Source organism: Oculina patagonica, chromosome 5 (genome assembly GCF_052425735.1).
Source record: "Oculina patagonica isolate OP01 chromosome 5, crgOcupat, whole genome shotgun sequence".
Taxonomy (NCBI): Eukaryota; Metazoa; Cnidaria; class Anthozoa; order Scleractinia; family Oculinidae; genus Oculina; species Oculina patagonica.
In genome coordinates, this window is record NC_135762.1 from 29,254,480 (window position 1) to 29,275,372 (window position 20,893).

At 39.1% G+C, this 20,893-nt stretch overlaps 1 protein-coding gene across 1 annotated transcript in view; it reads left to right on the forward strand.

Moving 5' to 3' along the window:
• Positions 1 to 20,011, forward strand: part of LOC144654270 (sushi, von Willebrand factor type A, EGF and pentraxin domain-containing protein 1-like) — a 41,769-nt gene extending 21,758 nt beyond the window's left edge. Inside the window, exons 17-35 of the mRNA XM_078514354.1 lie at positions 904 to 1,237; positions 1,685 to 1,852; positions 2,284 to 2,501; positions 3,396 to 3,648; positions 4,614 to 4,868; positions 5,316 to 5,429; positions 6,643 to 6,810; positions 8,540 to 8,662; positions 9,265 to 9,387; positions 10,590 to 10,718; positions 11,073 to 11,252; positions 11,334 to 11,507; positions 13,194 to 13,364; positions 13,881 to 14,057; positions 14,427 to 14,600; positions 15,785 to 15,958; positions 16,925 to 17,257; positions 18,762 to 18,953; positions 19,716 to 20,011. Coding sequence (XP_078370480.1) covers positions 904 to 1,237; positions 1,685 to 1,852; positions 2,284 to 2,501; positions 3,396 to 3,648; positions 4,614 to 4,868; positions 5,316 to 5,429; positions 6,643 to 6,810; positions 8,540 to 8,662; positions 9,265 to 9,387; positions 10,590 to 10,718; positions 11,073 to 11,252; positions 11,334 to 11,507; positions 13,194 to 13,364; positions 13,881 to 14,057; positions 14,427 to 14,600; positions 15,785 to 15,958; positions 16,925 to 17,257; positions 18,762 to 18,953; positions 19,716 to 19,876 — 3,621 coding nt within the window. The 3' untranslated portion in view covers positions 19,877 to 20,011. The remainder of the gene's footprint in view (positions 1 to 903; positions 1,238 to 1,684; positions 1,853 to 2,283; positions 2,502 to 3,395; positions 3,649 to 4,613; positions 4,869 to 5,315; positions 5,430 to 6,642; positions 6,811 to 8,539; positions 8,663 to 9,264; positions 9,388 to 10,589; positions 10,719 to 11,072; positions 11,253 to 11,333; positions 11,508 to 13,193; positions 13,365 to 13,880; positions 14,058 to 14,426; positions 14,601 to 15,784; positions 15,959 to 16,924; positions 17,258 to 18,761; positions 18,954 to 19,715) is intronic.
• The last annotated feature ends 882 nt before the right edge of the window (positions 20,012 to 20,893 follow it).

The window sequence follows — 20,893 nt, forward strand, 5'->3', positions numbered from 1 at the left end:
ACTAAACATTAGGCCACCGCGCCTCCCATATTTCGAGTCATTAGCATTTCTTTATTTTAAAACTCTGACAGTAGTAACATCACAGAACGGTTGGCAAATGGTTTTCGCTAATAGTCTTCTATTTCCCTAGATATAGATATGTTGTTATTTTCGCTGTTATTGTTGTTACTGTTGTCCTAGTAAATGTGTTTTGAAAGAATAGAATAGCCCTTATGTATGTTTATGTCAGACTAGCCAGTTTCACCACCAAGTCTCGCTTTTAATGGACAAGCTTGGAAATTTTATTATGAACGAATTCTTAAAACAGCAATAGATGAAAAACGTGTAAATTGCATGAAGGTGCCAGAGGATAGAGAACATTTCGAGTAAACGAGGCTTGATCGTGAGTTTTGAGCATATGACATTATCATGCATAAGGTATATTATCGGTTGTATTGTCGCACTGTCTGACCTACTTTAATTTAGGCCCGGGCCAAACGTCGAAATTCACATGAGACGAACTAAACTAAGCGAATTAAGTTCATGATAAGTTCGACGTTTGACTCAGTTGAGTTCGTCCGACTGAATTAGGATTGACCAACACGTCATCCGTCTTCTATAGACGGATATAACGTTCGAAGATCGACTGTGGGAAAAACGTCCATCTTTTCATAAAAAGAAACTTAATGAATAAATTAAAAATTTGTATGTGAATGTATTTTAGCCTCGATATTCGTTCTTGCATCTCTGAATTTGTTTCGACTGTCGGTTCGACAAATTATGTTCGACCTTTGACCCAGCGGTCGAGCTTTACCTGTTTGGGTCGACCAAAACTGCAATTTTGTTCGTCTCATGTGAAGTTCGACGTTTGGCCTGAGCCGTGGTGACATAATAGTAAATATTGTTATTGTTTTTATTAACTAGGACTGTAAAGCATCGCCATGCCAAAATGGAGGAACCTGTGTAAACGAGCTTCAAGCGTTCAAATGCACCTGCCCTACAGGCTTCAGCGGTAATCTGTGCGAGATAAACGACGATGGCTGCCTCCCAGACTCCTGTCTGAACGGTGCGACGTGCACAGAAACCAGTTATGGTCATGAATGCACCTGCGCGGCAGGTTTTGCTGGTTCAAAATGCGAGGTTGACATCAATGAATGTTCCAGCACGCCGTGCCAGAATAACGGGCTCTGTGTTGACCAGACAAATGGCTATAAATGCTACTGTAAGCCTTCCTTTAAGGGAACGAACTGCGAGACAGGTACTTTTTTACGAACGAAAATATATATAAAAAGAACATTCCTTTTAAAGCTCAAATTAATTTGATACATAACATCAAAAGCTATCAAAATCACAAGAAAATCGAATCAAATCAGAAAGTTAATCAAGATCTAAAATTTATTCTAAGTGGTAATGAGATTAAACAAGCTGCTAAAACACGCGTGTACACAGTGAAATACATACTGTTACATTGAATTCCTATAGTACAAAGAACGTTTAATCACCCGAGACTTAAATGAAAGATATCTGCTTTACTTAAAGTCGCAGGCGGCTTAACGAATTTTTTTTTGTCTTTAACCACATCTTCTAAAAAATAGAGCAGGGAAATAAAACAACGAACAGAATTCAGCCCACACTTGACTGCTTGTCAACAAAAAAATTGTCGATTTCATTTTTTTTTATGAAAGTTTGTCATCTTTTATCATAGAAATTTCCACTGACTTTGACATGGAGTTCAGTAGAGCCCTGGGTCGAGGATCGTCCATCGTGGAAATGCGTCAGGAGTTGAGAGCATTTACTGTCGCTTTCTGGATGAAGGTTGCTGAAAGCGAGCTCGATCCTGGAACTCCCATATCGTATGCTGTCCAGAATGGAGGTATTTTACTTTACTACAATTCATCCCCCTCCCCTTCCCATGTAGGTCCAAGGCCGGTTAAGTCCCCTCGGGACTCTATAGAGGTCAAAAAGACAATTGAGCCAAGTTCACTAAATAGATAAGGTATACGAACCACACTTCACAGCAACCTCGGCTGACCAATTGCGACCTAAAAGTAGTCAAATTACCAATAAAAAACTGGATAATGTCAACAAACAGAGAGGTAGTCCTTTAATCTGATTCGTTTTCGCTTGATCACTCTAAACGACACTTTCAATACTACTAACTTTAACTTCTGCTCCCTTCTGGACGATCATGATATCTAGCACTGAAGTTACTGATACCCTGGACCCATGCATGTCTTTTTGTTGCAGTTTAATCGACAATACGAAAAAACATCAACATGTTTCTGAATTTTTCTTTCCCTTCAGCGAACCTTGTGGACAATGCTCTTGTGATTCACGACTACAACGGCTTTAACATTTGGGTTAACGGACAAAAGGCACTGACTAACGTGGCGGCGAATGATGGCAAGTGGCATCACATGGCTTTTACGTGGGAGAGCTCAACTGGAGCGTGGCAAGCGTTCAAGGACGGAAGCAAAGTTAGATCAAATGATGTTTCCACGGATGCATTCCAAAAAGGAGAGGTGAGTGGTTTCATAGCAACGTGCGTGATTATCTGTCAATAAAGTGGTCTTTGAGTCCGTTTTAATTGGCAATTTTTTGCAATTTCGTACAACGACCAACTGGTCATATATTAGCCTCCCACGCAGTCGTTCTTAGGGGCGATCGCGTTACACTCCTCCCCACGAACGTTCGTAGAGAGGAGTGTAACGCGGTCGCCCCTAAGAACGACTGCGTTGGAAGCTAGTCATATATAGAATTAACTAAAATATCACAATAACGACTTCAATTAAAACTGTACAAGGACTCAAAAGAAACAAAGAAAGGCCATAACGGGGTATGGATGAGAAAAATTCGAGAACGTTAGGTTAAATTTGAAAAACGTCGGCCCGAGTTTTTTTTATGTTTATCTCAATTTGTATGAAAGTGTCATTCGCAATGCTCGGAAAATGAATTTGCCAAAAGAAACTTTTGTCTTTTCAATAAGAAAATAATTATAATTACCTTAAATACCTTGACCTAGCCCCTTTAAACAAGGTTTTACATGTTAAAATATTTTGTTTCGGTAACACGCGAACGGTGAAGTGAAGTTCAAAACCCAACTAAAGTGAAGTTCAAAACCCAACGGTCAATCATAATTATGACAACAACCAACGAACCTTGAAAAACAGAAACACTGAAAATGGATCGAAATCTACCAATAGCAATGATGGACATGACCTTTTGACCCTGTTTAAGTGAGGTTGATCGAGCAGAGTTGTTATTTAAAAGCCCAATAACGAAATTGACTAGTTTAATAGCATGGGCTAGTTGACCAGCATGGATTGTTAAAGGGGATGCACGCATTGATGGTGCAAGCAATCATGGTTAATTGGAACGAGTTTGCAATCAATAAATGATATTTTTTGTCGTTGTAGGTCATTCCAGCAGGAGGATTGTTCGTCCTTGGACAAGAACAGGACGAGGTTGGTAAGAACTTTAGCGCAAATGAGGCATTTATTGGTAAAATGAGTCAGATGAACGTTTGGAGTTACGTACATGCCGATGCTATAATCGCTGATATGGGGCGGCATGCTGACAACATTATTGGAAACGTTATCGGATGGTCTGACTTCTACGATGGTGCAGATGACGGCATATCGAAGACTTCCCCGTCTGTGGCACGAACTGGTAAGTGGTATTGTTACTGACATTTTTTCTCAACGTACGGCGCTTATTCGAGTAAATACGGTAATCCAGTCTTTCCTGCCTTTCCTTCTGCCTCCACTTTACCTCTTCCAGGTATTAACCAGTTTCTTCTCATCTTAGGTCTTTTGGTTACCATCCGTGACCCAACTTGGTCTCATTATGTACTTTCTTATACAGTACATTTCTCATTCAGTTCCATCTTGTTCTTCGTATTCCATCGCTCATTCTGTATTCTTTCACGAAAAATAACTGTAACTTCTTTCATCTTTCATTGTAAAGCGGCCTTCACACGACAAACTAAAGTTGGCAAACTCATGTTGGTGTGTGTGAACGACACAACAACAGTTGGCAAACTGTTGGTGAGAATAGAGACAAGTTTTATTTTGTCGCCAACAGTTGGCCAACTTGTTTGCCGTTGTTGCGTCGTTCACGCACACCAACTTGAGTTTGTCAACAAGAGTTGGCCAATAGTTTGTCGTGTGAAGGCCGTTACAGTCAGTCTAACAAATTTGTAGGCAAAGGTTTCTTTTCAACTGGCAAGAGGTATACCAACTGGCTATTTACAAGCGTGGCCGAGTAGTTGAGCTCGGGTCTACCGACAAAACAAACAAAACTCCAGGTAGTGGTCAGAACTGGACTTGAACCCAGGACCTCCGGATTTCTAGACCGGAACTCAACTTTTTTGTCAACATTAACAAACAAGTTTGAGCATTTAGGACATCGAGTTATTGTGTAAAAAGGAGCTCGAGAAATTCAAAGTAAAGAAAACCCAACCGCTCTGGCGAGTAGCTCAAAACAAATGCTGGCAAGCGTGTCACATTCAAAATTTGCAATGGTACAAGTCCTATATCCCTATACAAGTGCATAACGATAAAAAACAAAATAAATATAAAAATGTCACATAATGTAAATTTGTTTGCAATATCATTTCGTTATACTGTTTATAGACAATAAATGCTGGACCGACTGGCTTAACAACGATTCCCCAACAACTGGCGATGGAGATGCGGAAACTCGCGCAGGAGCATGCTCAGGACCGGGTCTTTTCGATTGTCAAGATATTGAAGGAAGATCCATGCCTGATCTTGAGTTGAATTTGACAAGCACGTGCTCAGATAGTGGAATCACGTGTTTGAACAGTGACCAAAGAACGGGACGAAGCTGCCCTGATTTTAAAGTTCGTTTTGTGTGCACGTGCCCAGGTAAGCACTCCCGTTTAACATCGTCGTTATCATCGTCATCATCATCATTTTGATCATTTTTCTAGATCAGCCCCTAAAAAAACTATACCGGTATACCGTGAAATTTTATGAAGCGGGGTTAGTAAAGAGAAGGGGGGTTAGAAGGAGGGGCTTTTTTTACTATAAAACAATTAGGGAACATAAAAAAAATGTGGACTTTCTAGTGTTTTAGTAGTTTTTAGCTACTCATTTTCACACAAAACTAAAAATATAAAGTATACAGTATGTATAATAAGGAATCTGAGATGTCAATCAACCTTGTTAACATACAGGAGTAGCTCAGAGCAAGGCAGATACAAAGAAATGGCGATGTTTGAGTGTAAAAGGTTTCTACTTTTCTACTTTTTGAGTAAAACTATAAAACATATTACAGTTATACCATTGACCTGTTGATTTCTACCTTTGTAGCAAATACTGCCTGTAGCAGCAACCCGTGCGGAGCCCACGGTACATGCCAAACGCTTCCCGTTGGTTACAAATGTGTCTGTGACAAAGGATACGAAGGACTACATTGTGATACAGGTACGGTTCAAGTATAATCATCGCTTGATTTATACAGTTCCTACTTATGGAAACTTTGAAAATAGGGACAACTAGAGCGGTTTTCACTTGAGTGTCGAAAGTAATTTGCGTTTGCTTTGGTTTTGCATTACTACGCTCAGTGATTGGTTTAGAAATCTCGCGCCACTTTCTCGACCAATCAGAACTAAAACCAAAACCAATCGTGAGTCGCTCCTGCACGTTTTCCCACGCTTCGCATCAGCTACATGTATTTGCTTCGAGTTTTGATTGGTTCACTTGATTGTCTCTGTGTTTTGTGATTGGCTAGAGTAATTGCTTTGGTTTTGGTTTTATGACACTCAATTGAAAACTGCTCTATAACGAATATTTGTGTTAAGGAGCCCAAAAAATTACCTAGAATTTTTCTCATCAAAGGTTGTTTTGGCAAGCCAAGATTAGCTCCAGCATAACTAAATTGTTAGATACCTTCCCTGTTTTGCGCATAAATATTTTGCGTTTAGAAAAACACCTCGCCCGTGAACATGTTTTTTTTTTTTTTTTTGCGAAATTGACTACTACCTCCCTTAATTAGAACCAGGGTTAGCTTTCGCTTGAAACAGTAGTATTTTTCAAGTTTCGATTGGAACATATTTGCTTGCCTTGGGAAGTCAGCTGAGTACGTTTGGGCTTTGCATCCAAGTACTTTGTTTCTAGTCACCTGGCTAGCGTTTCGCTGAAATCGCAGGCGTACATTTAAGATGGCATAAAAGCATTGTGTTGTTAAAATAAAGCCAGAAGCATTAAAGCTTTAAAGTAACTCGAAGACTCCCGGTTTCTCCGCGAGTGGTCTCAAACATTTTTTGGTCAAACGGAGAAGGCAGAAATTGAAAGTCTGTGGTAAAAAAAAACTTTATCTACCCGTAGTCTGACCCGCATTTTTTTTTAATAGTTCTGGCGACAATATTCATCTTTGGGTTGCTAAACCACATTTATAGGTGTTAATATATAATCTTTACCGCAAGAAGATAAAATAGTTCCCTACGTTCTCGGGACCTTCTTCCAAACCGTGCAACAAAAGCGAAATTAGCCCGAAAGAAATTAAATACGCTGTATTTCCTTTACTCTGCACTGCATTTACTAAACTTCCAACAGGCATGTTCACTAGATGTCAGATCTAAATCCCAAACGTTAGTGGCCGGCATTTTTAATTAAATTCATTTCATTCACTCACCAGCTCTGAAGTGTCCATGCCCGGGCAAAATAGCGCATGGCAAATACAGTGGTAGCCGAGCTCTAGGCGGACAGATGACTGTTCACTGTGACGCTGGATACCAGGCCAGCTCAACGGCAACACTCAACTGCGTAGAAGGAAAATGGAACGGGCCTGTTCCACAATGCGTAGGTAAGAACAATAAATACAGAGAAATTTATATCGGAACTGAAAAAGCTGTGAACGATCCGATTGCTTAATAACTACTCATTATTGTACCCGTAAAGCCTTTGAAAACTGTATGGATTTGACAAAAGCAACGGATACTTTTAAATATAGCTTAAAATATTATAATGATTATAATATATTGATGAGATATTTTGTGTTAGTATATATACACACTCAGTGATCTTGGTGTTTCAAGCAATCTGATTGGTTCGCTATCTCGGGCTAATGAGCATTATTCACTTCCTACGGAGTGAATAACGCTTGATCCAAACTGAAACAAAATGGCCGGCGTAAACTCGCGTTTCGCAGGCGTTTCTGAATCGCAAATACTAAGAATACAAGAAGATGATGAACCAGAAAAGACAAAAAAAGGCTAAGAAATTTGGCCTGATGGTTTTCAAAGTAAGAGAAGACTACATATTTCGCAATTTGCAGCACAATGTCCACACAACTCGAGTACTAAAATGATAAACAATTGCTTACCGTCAGTCGCTCTTCGCCCGGCATCGGCAGAAATGAATATCGCAGATTTATCGGCAGCAACATCAATTGTTATTCAACCAAGATCCTCCACAAATATTCAGAAAAAGTCTTTGTGCAAGAAAACATCCAGTTTCCACCACAGTTCTGCAGACATTCAGCCGGGGTAAGCTTATAATCCAAACTTTCAGGTGGATCTTTCGCCAACTGCTCTTTCAATTTTCAATTCAAGTGAACTCCAAAAGCTTTGATTCAACGGACAAAATGTTTTGCAAGCAGGTTTTTTTATCAAATTGAAGGTTTGAGTGGTGTTAAAGGACCATTTTGCTAGATTGTGACGAGGATTTTATCGAAGATTAACTAGATTTCTGCCATGTTTGAAGATTCTGTAAACTGTTTCGCGCATGTCGGTTAGTGCCGCTTATATGTACGTTTTCCACGCATGAATTGAGAGGTCAATAAAAACGACTTTAAATGGTTTCCTTCTGAAAACTTTGAGATCGCTTGTTGTTGAGATCACTTCGTGTGTATATACTAAAACAATTCCGCGGCGAGGTGAATATTCTGCCGCTATTCACCGAGATTTCAAAGAATAATTGTTAATTATGATAACTTTTTTCTCGTGGAAAACCTGGAAAAATGGTTTAAGCTAAAAGTAACAATATCTACTTCCACATTACATATACATATATCTTATTATCCACTCCCCTCGAGGATTTTGTGGGATAATTACACTGGTTGGGGAACTTTTCCAGACTGCTTATGGTGCACGAGTTTACAGGCAATGAAGGAATGAGAAATGATTCCCCTTATGTGAGTGTGAAATTGAGATAGACCACTACACCGAGTTCTACGTCCTTTACTCTTTTCGAAGAGTGTATGGGTTCCATAGAATTTATTACGTGGGCAAGGCTTGTGAGACGGAGCCTACGGTTCAAAATTATCTTTTCTCATTCCTGGATCGTTCATTTCACGCACATATAACAAATGTTCAAGCAGATATACGTAAGTCCAATGTATTACAAATTTTCAAGTAGAACACTTATAGAGAGTTGTTCAGTACTGTTACAAGCATAGTTTTACAAGTTTTACTATAAATAACTCGTAATACTAAAAATTGGGTTAAATCAAGAGGTCATTAATCAGTTACTTAACTGATTAATTTATCAATCAATCAATTGATTAATTTATCGATCTATTGCTCTCCCTGCAGACGTAGATGAATGTTCCTCAGGTGCAGCCAACTGTGGACAAACATGCGTCAACACCGTGGGCAGCTACAAATGCACGTGTCAAGCAGGATATTCGCTTAATGCTGACGGAACCACTTGTTCAGGTAATAAGGTATCTAACAGTTAAAGAGACTGTGCCGCAAATTTAAGCCAAATTTAGCGGCATGGGAAATGACGATCAATTTCGGTGAAAAATAAAAATAATATTTTAAAACAATGAAGCAACATTTTAATAACCGAGCAAATACAAAAGGAGGCACGGATGACCAACTTGACGGATATTAATACGGATTGCGATATTGTTTTTTTAAATATTGTTGGGCTAAACAGTTTTCAAAGTTAATCTCTTTTGCTTATAACTTAACGTCCGGAAGACACAATTAGTTGAAATGAAGCTATGGTTTTGTCATTTAGATCCTGACCGTAACGCTGAAGAAACAGGAGACGCGGCCTACGCTTGATCGTCCGTATCCGAGAAGACTAGAATACCTAACCATTTCCAGATGTCATTGCAAAGGCATCATATTCTCCTCAGTTATTTTAAGTCCCTGTGTTTTGCTCCGGTCTGGGATTCGAACCCAAGACCTCCCGCAGGGTAGTTCGGCGCTCTACCAACTTAGCTAACTCTCCAGCCAGATATTAACACGAAAGCACTGTTTGTGATTTATTATAATGTTGATATGCCTGTGATTTCGTTTCGTTTTAGATATCGATGAATGCAGTTCTAATAACGGTAACTGCCAGCAGAGTTGCCATAACAGCGTGGGTAGCTACCGCTGTACATGCGCCTCAGGATACGCACTAAGCTCGGATAGCCGATCTTGCGAAGGTAACATTATTTTCATCGTTATAGATATTCATTTATTAAAAGCTGATATTAAAAAGGAACCTCCACTCTTAATAATAATAATAAATATATTTTTATAGCGCCTATCCAGGCCTGCTCTAGGCGCTTTACAAATGTTTAAAATATATATATAATAAAATCAATAAAAATTTTGTTAAAATTAGCTGAATAAATCTTAAAATTAAAAATTTGCATTAAAAGTAATAAAAAGTAAAAAATCGCTAAGAGTAATAAGTTTTAAAAAGAAACGTTTTGAGTTTTGATTTAAAAGAACTTAAATTGTCACACGAGCGGATAAAAACAGGCAAACTGTTCCAAAGTTTTGGAAAACGTCAACTTGTCTTACGACAAGTTGACGTTGAATCGTTTAAAATAATGCCTAAAATTAAACTTTTACACGGCAAGGAAGAAATAACATTTAATAGCAACAAAACTGAAGTGGAAAAGATTATGGCTTTTAAATTTCCCACGCGCCGCCATTTTGGATTTTATGACATGTAATTTTGGTTGCCGCTATTATTAGAAAGCAGAAGATCTATTGTTTGAAACAATTGCGCAACCATTGTCGGTCACAAAAACCAAAATGGGGGCGCAGGGACAATTTAAAAGCCATGATCTTCTGCACTTTTTGTTTCTATTTAATGTTTTTTCTCGTTTGTCTTGAAAAAAAAAAATTGGAATTAAGGCATTATTTCCAACAATTCAACGTCAACTTGTTGTCAGAGTGGAGGTTCCCTTTAAAAGCACAAAATTATCCGGTACTTCTCGTGATAAGCATGATCACTGTGGATTCAGTAAAACCTAGTTTCGCATTCGTGCATACGAAACGATTGCTAAGAAGCGACTAAAAGTCAAGGTCTTCGTTGTAACAGCGAACTGTTTTTGGTAAGGTCGATCAAACCTTTTTTTTTTTAATTTCATGTTTCCTTCTCAGATGTTTAGTTGTAGAACTGATCCATACCATGCGAGTAGAAATTGCGTTGTGTCACTTCTGTTACTTAATAAGAACGAAAAAGTAAAATTAGCGTGAAGATTTACGACGGCAATTTCACCAGAATATTCAATGTCTGAATATTATAGTTCTGCACTAACTCCAAGAAATACCCCACCTTTTGCAGTATTATGCCTTACGAAATGCACTTGCTTAGACCTAATCAACCAGTGTATATTGCCTTAACTTTCAGATGACAACGAGTGTTCCAGTAACAATGGATTAGGACCCTGTGAGCAGATTTGTGTGAACACGCTGCTAGGACGTCAGTGTCTGTGCAGGCCAGGTTACACTCTAAACGCCGATGGAACATCATGTGCAGGTGTGAAATTCGATCGTGTTTTTCTTCACGTTTTTGAACGGTACATCAAGCGCTGTGACAGCGGGCAAGTGAAAGACAAATAAACCGCCGGCCGAAAAGTCAGATTTTTAAAATTCGCCAAGGCGGTTTATTTATATTTATCATCTTCCAGTTGAGACTGACTGACTGACTGACTGACTGACTGACTGACTGACTGACTGACTGACTGACGGACGGACGGACGGACGGACTGACTGACTGACTGACCGACCGACCGACCGACCGACCGACCGACCGACCGACCGACCGAATGACTGTCAGACTGACTGACTGACGTTTCTTCACTAATTAATTATTTGGAATCTACCTCAACAGCGAGTTCTTGTCCAGCAATATCAAGTTTCGCCAATGGAAATCTCGATCCTGCCAACCCTGCAACAACCGTGGACAGCAAAGTCAGATTTGCTTGTAATGTTGGCTACATTCTGAGGGGAGCTTCCACAAGAACTTGTTTAGCGGATGGCACTTGGTCTGGCAAAGATCCTCGTTGTGACGGTGAGTCTAAAAATAAATTAAATAAATCATTCTTCTTGATTATAAGTTAGTTATCCTGATAATCACTGTTCTTCTTTTTAGTGGTAAACTGCATCATTCCTGGTGACCTGCAAGATGGAACACGAAGCACTACATTGAATTCCTACAGCACGGTTGTCACTTACACGTGTAATTCCGGATTCAGATTAGTGGGATCAGCAACACGGACTTGTCAGGCCGATGGGACCTGGACTGGAGAACATCCTCGTTGTATAGGTACTCAAAATGAAAGCTTACTTTTGTGGGAAGTTTAGCGATTCAGTTTAAGCTTATTTTATTTACTTTCTGCACCTATCATTGCAGCTCTCAATTTCTGCTTTGAAGCGTTTTTGAGCACAATAAAGTTGTCTGACAAGGGTGTGATTTGGGCTTAAGTTTAGGTAAAAATAAAACATTAATTTCCAAATTAATTTTAGGTAAAAAAAATACAAATCAGATTAAATCATTTTGCTTATGCGTATCTCAGTCCACGAACTTAAAGGACCCTAGCCAGCCTCCGCCATTTTCGATGGCATCGAATTATGGAAATTGTATGGTGAAACGAAACCTTATTGCATTGCTGTAAATTGTGTAACTGGAAGTCTGTTTTACCACCTTTAATATTTCCTCAGTGATCTCTTTCGTTTAGACATGCTCCGTGTAAAATACAAAAAAGTGTTGCTGACTAGGGTCCTTTAAAAAGGCTACGTCGCGGATTTTACCGGATTTTTGAACAGCCAAAATTTATATTTGTGTCGCATGAAATCTAAAAATAATAGTCCATTTTTTAAAAACAAAATTGCTATATTTGAGCACTGTAACTGTTGATGAGCATGTTTGGATGCGGATGGCTAGGATAGATACGGAATGCAACTTTTAAACGTAAGGCTAACGTTTTCAAGTTCTTTCCGCGCGTCTTCAAAATATCGCTTCTTTTAGCCGTAGCTTGATTTCCATCCACAAATGAAGGTTATATCTTCCTTTAGATGTTCAAAGATAACTTTTTTAATGGGTAGGTTGCCGACCACTAATTCAGAACAGTTTAGATTAAAAATCTGCGAAATCTCCTTGACATAGCTCCTCTAAACGAGGCAATAGGGATGTGCAGCTACATGTTCGACATCCTACACATGTTTTCTAAAGGCTCACTTCGAGATGGATGTATTCGTCGTTTTGCATTTTTTTTAAGCCGAGTTTATTTATTATTATACATTATTGTCACTAGCTGTCTTCTCATTGGCTAAGAGCCTACAGCTAATTCTGGGAATCCGCGCAACCCCGCGCAACTTACAGATTAGTGAATAATCTGCTAGCAGATTATTCACTAATCTGTAGGTTGTGCGCGCAATGCATGATTTCAAGAGCAATGTGTCAGGCAATGTGTCAGGCATCTGGCGGCAAGGAAATTCATAGCTCGTCGATTCACTTCTTCAACCAAAAATTAGTTTGACCAAAGTTCAAAAATTGCTGACAATAAAGTCTCGGAAAACACAAAATGACTAACAAAAATTGGGACCGGAAGGAACTATTCCACGATTTAGTAGGACGACCAGCCGGAATTAGCACAAGTTTTGAAACAGGTTAAGATCGTTTGTCATTACTTCCTTTTCCAGAAAACAATGTATAATAAAACAATTATTAGATTCGGTTTATGTAATATTCGGAATAGTCAAGGTCTCTGTAAGTGTTATCAGCCGAAGCCGAAGCCTGAGGCTGATAACACTTACCTCGACCTTGATTATTCCGGATATCGCAAAAACCTCATCCAATACTTGTTTATAATCAGCGGGACGCTGAGTCGATAGCATCAGAATTGATTGTCCTGTGGCCATCGTGTATAAATAAAGGTTTTGTTGTTGTTTTGTTGTTGTTGTTGTTGTTGTTGTTGCCTCGTGCTAACGCCAATGTTTTCTCTTCTTACAGCTGCTGACTGTCCTGAGCCTTCCGTGCCATCTCATGGTACACTGGTTGGTCTCCAAAGGAAAAATGGTGACACAATCAGATTTGAATGTGATGTTGGTTACGAGTTGGTTGGACAAGCTTACGCCATTTGCACGAGTGGAGCTTGGGATGCGCCAACCCCGTCTTGTAACTGTAAGTACTTAACGCTCATTTAATTTCCCACATTTATTAGGTTAAAAACTTAAATATAAAAACTGAAAGTGATAATACAACAATTAATTCGCTGCTTAGACTCTCAAGAGGTAAAATAATGCTTTTCCCATTAATTCTTAGTTAGACTCACAAAAGTTTTGCTTTGTTATGCATTGCATCTTCGATTTGTAAAATGAAAATTCGATTTGTAAAATGAATACAACATCTTAAGATATATGCTGAGGAGTGACCACTGATAAGATGCACGCTTTTTATGATAAGTATTGCAAAAATTTCTTTATGTATAGAAGTTCACTCCAAAAACACAGTTAATTGTACCGTGTGATATAAAGCAATATGATAGTGGCGAATATACCCTGTCAAATACGAAGTACTTATTAAACAGTACTTGTTTTCAATGCTGGATATAAGAGCATTTAAAAACGTCCGAAAGGAAATACTGCAGAAAATTATATTTCAGTATAACATGAGTCAAAAACTTTATTTTTTCCTCAGTGGTAAATTGTGGTGCACCACCAGCAATCGCTAACGGCCAGATCCATGGCTCAGACTTTTCGTACAATGCCAAGGTAACCTTCTCGTGCAATGCCGCAAACTTCAAGCTGTCTGGCTCCCAAGAGAGGACATGCCAAGGTGATGGCACATGGAGTGGAACACAAACCTATTGTCTCGGTATGTGCAAATCTACCAAGCCTGTATCACTGTTATATCATGACCTGTCAGGCCGGCACTTCGATTTTATGCAGTCGGTGAAAACAAAGCATAAGAATTCAAACAACTGGGCTTGCGAAATTTAGGAATGAAGTCAGCTTTCCCATATGTAGCAGCTTCGGCGACTAAAAGACGAACTGGGTAACCTTCGACTCAGCTACATCTATTAGAGAGCAGATTTATATTTTTTTCCATTTTCAAGCTGTTTTTGCAAATAAGCCATGCTTAGCCTTGCTATTTACTTCTTCGAAATTCTGTGTATCCAAGTCGTTTCTTAAAAGTCATGGTATATATTGTTTTTTTCTTTATAAAATTATCACTTTTTAACAGAAAACTCCTGCGGTAATCCTGGCACACCTGCAAATGGGATAAAGGTTGGTGAGAGCTATCAATATCACGACGTTGTCCAATTCCAGTGTAATGAAGGATACCGACTTGTTGGCTCCAGCTCGAGAACATGTCAAACAGACAATAACTGGGATGGAGCACAACCAACTTGCCAACGTAAGTTAATAAATGTGTTTAGTAGAAACTCAGCTGTGTTCTATTGTAAATCCGCGAATCTGATTGGTTCTCCCACTGTTTTCTATTCTGTTTTCTATTGTGGTCAAAATTACCAAAGAGCATAAGAGAGGCCACATCTCTCAGTATTTTTAAGACGAACATCAGAAATCTTAACAATCTTGATGCATTATTAGATGATGGGTGCAGAGGCTGTCCGCTCTGCTCCTCCTAAAGAATTTTGAATTTTGAATTATGTATTATTGTATTATATAACATATTTTAACTTAGATTTAAATTTTATTATTGTAAATAGCCATAGTTTTTTAGCATTTTCTTTTATTTTAACCCTTTTTTTTGTTATGTCCCCGTATTAGTGGGGGAGTTTTCCCCAGCTAGGTGGTTTATGACATTTTAATAAAGTTTCTATCTATCTATCGATCTATCTCCGATAGAAAACAGTCGTGCGCGCGCGTAGCTCTTTAAGCGGTAAATTTTCTTGATTTTTGTCTTCAAAGTGCACAATATTGTAGGTTCTACTCGCCCTTGTTTCTATGAGCAATAGTCAACGTTAACTCGGCTGCACCTCGTTGACTATTTGCTCATAGAAAACTCGGGCTCGTAGTCTAATTGTTAATTAGAAAACGCCCAGTAAGAAAGTGCCAGGTAAAAGGTTTCCATCAATTTAACTTCGAGGTCTCTAATTTACAATTGTATTCTATTTTTCCGTGAAGTCGAAGAGATCGATCGTTGAGTGCGACGGGCCGCCATCTTGGTTCCTGAATGCGAGCGAAAACTGGGGAGAGTGCAAAAAACCCGTTGGTAGGGTTGCGGGATGTTCATACGCACTCAACGATCAATCTCTACAACTTCACGGAAAATTAGGGTACTGTGAACAGTCTTACGAGGCGTAGCCGAGCTGAATATCGCTCATAGAAAACGAGGGCAGGTAGTGTGATTGTTTTAGTAGAAACTCGTGTATGATTGGAAATCCGCAAATCTGATAAAACCGGAGAGCAAGCCGTCTAGTTCTCTAAGCCCAACCCAGTGGCTGATCTATTAAACACAAAATATCACTAGTTTGATTGAGAAAATTCAGCGAGATAATAAATGAGTTTAAAATTATCCTATTTACAATCTGGTAATACATTTTCCTGACATCGTAAGGTCTTTTCTGATATCTGTAGTTATCGATTGTGGCGATCCCGGCACTCCAGCAAATGGGGAGCGTCTAGGATCAGAGTTTACTTTTGGTAAGACTGTTGTCTACGACTGCGATCCAGGCTACCAGCTGTCAGGTGACAGGGGTCGCACGTGCCAACTGGACGGAACATGGTCTGGGTCTGTTGCCACGTGCGCCGGTAAGTTGCCTATGAGAGCGATTTCTTGTTTCTCTTTTTCTTTCTTTATTCTTATTTAGATCTGTTTATTTTTACCTTCTATATACTGAGAAGACCCAAACACCACCCGCTCGTCCGGAACTCTAACACGGCAAATGATATATATAAATTAAGGCAAGCCTAAGGCGGAGCTCCGCGGTGGAATTTACAATAATGTCTCCATTCTGATAAATAGGCGGCCAAAATGAAAAGTACGATAACCCATAAGTACAAGTCAGGATGAATTTAAATTGCTCACCAACCTTTTCACTCGCCGTTCTTCGAGATATAGATAAAATCTTCTTTTGATCAGGTCGGAGCTTATCCTGGTTTCAAAAGCATGGAATTTACAATAATGCCTCTATTCTGGTAAATAGGCGGCCAAAATAAAAAATACGATGGCTCATAAGTACAGGATGGATTTAAATCGCTCATCATTTTTTTTTTACTCGCCGTTCTTCGAGATATGCCTTGTTGGCAATCTCCTTCAACAACTGAATGGACCAACGTCGAACCACCCATTTAGCGGCCACCTCTGTTAAGCGGCTGTGGCCACCTTCCGGCCAGTCCAATGAGGATTTTTCTATTGTTTCCTCCTATTTTTAGGCACCACCAAGAATTTAATACTCGTAGCTTGGCCTTTTTTTCAACAACCTGATAACAGATAAGAGCCCGGAATTTGAACTGACGACTGACAAAATCATTCAAACACACGCTTACAATCGTCTTGAAGTAATGATCTATTGGTTTCCTTGAAGTAAAGTGAAGTTTCTACCACGCCTTATGCTAATTTCTGACGAACCCCTATTAGGCAGCCAAGGGTGGCCGCTTGATATATAGGAGTTCAACTATACTGTGTGGAACATAAACGCAGTCAAAATAAGGCGTGCCTAGTATGCGCAGTTCGTCTTCGTTAATTTTTTTTCGAATTCATTTATTTATTTTCAGTTTCGGTGTGCGGAGCAAGTTTTAATGATCCTTCTGGAAGCTTCAGCTCTCCAAATAACCCCAACAGTTATCCCGACAATGCCTACTGCCGCTGGAAGATCAGTGTCCCGTCGGGCAAGAAGGTCATGGTGACATTCAATTCATTCAAGACACAGGCGAATAACGATGGGGTAGAAATCTATGATGGCGTCTCCAAGCAGTTCATCACCAAACTGTCTGGAGTTTACAGCAAGGCGATCTCCTTTACTTCTGAAAACAACGCGATTGATATCAGGTTTATCACCGACGGTAGCATTAATTCGGAAGGATTTTCAGCATCGTACCAGACAGTCAGTAAGTTGAAGAAATGAATGTTAAATAAAGGGACCGTGGACCCGGATTTTAGCCAAACTTGGGCATAGGAAATGACCATCAAATTCGTTTAAATATGTAAAATAACCTCTTAAAACAGTGAAGGAATATTTAAATAGCACACCAAATGCAAAAGAAGGTACGGATGGCCAAAAGTGTCGAAGATTGAAACGGATTGCGATAAGGGTTTTTGAAATATCGTCCGGCGGAACAGTTTTCCGAGTTAATCTTGTCTGCTTATAACTTTAAATTATAACGCCTGGGAGACACATTTGGCTGCAATAAAGCTATGGTTTTATAATTTAGAATCATAGAATTAATTTCTTTGCAAACATTTAGTTTCATAGCGATATATTTGACAAAATTAAATAACAAAATTAACTAAGTCGTGACACAGTCCCTTTAAATTGTAATGAACTCCCGCACTGACCCTTTCCCGAGACAACAGTATAAAACTCAAAACTGAAAATAATTTCGCTTCTGAAAAGCCTTTGAAAATCTGCAGTCGATTCGAGTTAGTGAGTATCACACCTGAACAGACCACACTGCGCTGCCCGTAATGAAGATATGCCCAAAATAAGCACACAGTTGTTTAAACATACGAAAAAACTGTTTTCATCCTTTCAATTTGAATAGGCAAAGGAAAACCGACCGACGAATCGAAGCGTGTAAATTTGCTTAGGATAAATCGGGCCGACAAATCATAACGTGTAAACCGGCCTTAACTTTTTTCGTTTTGTTAGCAAGATAGAAATTCAAAACAATGCAGAAGTAGTGAAGAAATTATTCAACATGACACGAGCGTGGGACAAAGAAAAAATCTGAGTCCCCGACGGGAATCGAACCCATGGCCTCCCAGATACCGGTTGGGCGCTCGAACCAACTGAGCTACGAGAGACTCGTTGTGAGCTTAGGCCATTTAACAAAACACCGAGTGGATTTTCATGTTGTTTCTAACTGGACAACATTGGAATAAATTGTAACGAGCTAAACTTTACTTTTAAGTGAAGTTTAAACTATTTGAAAATAGTGCCAACAAATGCTTTAGAATATCCTGTTGACACGAGGCATCTTGTGCTCTATAAGGCCGGGATTGTGCTGTCAGTAATAGCCCTTATTCATGTTTACGTCACCGCAAGTTTCACCACCAAGCCTCGCTTAAGTGCAAATTTGCAAAATTTATCATGAACGAATTCCCAAGGCAGCAAAGATGAAAATAATACCCACGTGAAAACCGTCGTGAAGGTGGCAGAGGGTTTAGAATAACTCGCGTAAACGAGGCTTGGTGGTGAATTTTGAGCATATGACGTTATCATGCATAAAGCCTATTGGATGTTTCGTAGCCCTTAATCAAGAAACAAAAAAACAGACAAGAATCACTAAAATTACCGTGACATACCGTATTTTAATCACATAACTTACGTTTAATTAAAATTATCCATGCTTTTCTTTTTTCTTTTCCTTTTTTTTTTTCTTTACTATTTAGCGTGCGGTGGTATACTTACTGACCTGGAACAAACTGTGATGTCACCGAACTACCCCAGCGACTATCCTAATAGTGTAACGTGTGTATGGTCTCTCAACATCGGCAAAGCTTTCCAGCTGGAGTTCGAGTCATTCCACACCGAGTCTGGCTATGACCTCCTCGCGGGATACTCGTCACTTAGCTCCTTTACCCGTAAGTTAAATGCCAAACCCGCGCCCGGGAGGAGCGGGGTGAGGGAGGGGGGAGAAAGAGGGAGGGAGTACAAAACCATCCCGACTGATCCATACAGTATAGTCAAGCTTATGGCAACGACCAGTGCAGTTTCTATTATGCAGCGTTTAAAATTCTTCTCGACAAATCAAGACTTAGCTGCAACTTACGCCAAAAAAATGCAGTTTTATTTTATTGACATTATTGCTTCCCGCGTTTTATCCGTGACATTTTTCAACCGAAAGTATTCCACATAATAAATTCTGAGTAATTTCAAGGTAGCAAAAAACAGACGGCATTAAGTTTGTGCGTTTGATGTGTGTAAATTTCAGGTACCAATCTCGTTTCAACTGATAAGACTTTGAGAAACTATAATTTAAATACAGTTGCTAGGATTTGTTTAAGATTTTTGTCTTATTTTTCCCAAACCAAACAGGGAACATTATTTTCCCTTTTACTGCTTTTTTATACCTTAAAAGTGCATTACATATTGTCGTTTGTTCGTTTTTTTGTTGATTCATTCGTTGACTCGTTTATTCGTTGATTTATTAGTTCTTTCTTTTATCCCTTCGTTCTTTCGTTCGTTCGTTCGTTCATTCGTTGATTTATTCGTTCGTTCATTCCTTCGTTTGCTTAACCGTTCTTTCATTTGTTTGCTAATTCGTTTATTTATTTTTGGGGTATTCTTTTTTCTTGTTTGTTTATTTAATTATTTGTGTACTTTTTTCTTTTCCTTTTTTACAGAAAATGATCTTATCTTTGATATTGATGGTGAAAGGTTCGCCATGCAACCGATTCAAGCGGTCGGTGGTCAGATGTATCTGAAATTCACCTCCAACTACTTAAGAACCGCGCCCGGATTCAAAGCAACTACCAAGAAATATCAAGTGATCGTTGGAAAGTAAAATTGTACTCAAAAAAAAAAAATGAGTTATATCGTAATCTGAAGAAATGTTAAGACTTTAGTGGCGTTAGACTATGATATTGAAATGTCCTTGCTGTATGACTTGGATATGAATAAACTAAGGAAAATTAACTTTGATTTTTATTTTGCGTCATGTCCTTAAACGCCTTAAAAAATTCAAAACTGTTCATGTTTTCGCATCAAATATCCTTTTAGAGAAGCAAAACGTGTTACAACTTATCCCCAGTCGTATGTTAGTCCCTTCACAGGGGGCCCTCACATCAGATAAGAGGATAAATAGGAATAAACCTTTACCTGCTTTTGTCGCGTCTTTTTCTTTCTTTCTTTTTACGCGGTCTGCAAGTTGGTGGTCTGGAGCTGAATAAATTATTCGCGGTCAGCTTGAACGAGGACTGGAACCGAGAGATCTTCGGAACCGCTTGTATCTCTTCGTTTATGTCAAGGTGTGAAACTGTAAATGACAGTCGTTAAATTCGACAAATATTCGCAGCCAAATATCTGTCTAAGTTTTACTATATTTACTCAGGAGACAGGAGAAAGGTTGAACTAGACGTCCATGAGCTTTTTTTGCCCAATTGTTTCTAAGGTATACATTATTTTGGCGTCATTTTAAAATCTTTGATTTGGTTACATCTTCCTGCCAGTTGGGGGTTACAGAAGTAAGAATTTCGATTCATTGATTGACAGATTTAAGGCGGAAGTGAATGATATTGTTTGTTCTGATTGGTGCTTTTCAATTCCGGAAGTTTTTTCTTTTTGTTTTTGTTCCAAGTGCACGTGTAGAACGGTAGTTGCTAATTAAACCTTTTGCTAGGCGACGTTTATCATTGCCGATAAAACACATCGGCCGCGGACAAGATTTAATTTTTTTATACCTACCATTCTGTCATTGTGAATTTAGTTGTCGAGGAAAATACCGCCATTTCTCAAACTCATCGCCATTAAGCCGAAACGAGAATTGCAAATCAGACGGTCACAAAACAAAAGGCGTAATTAG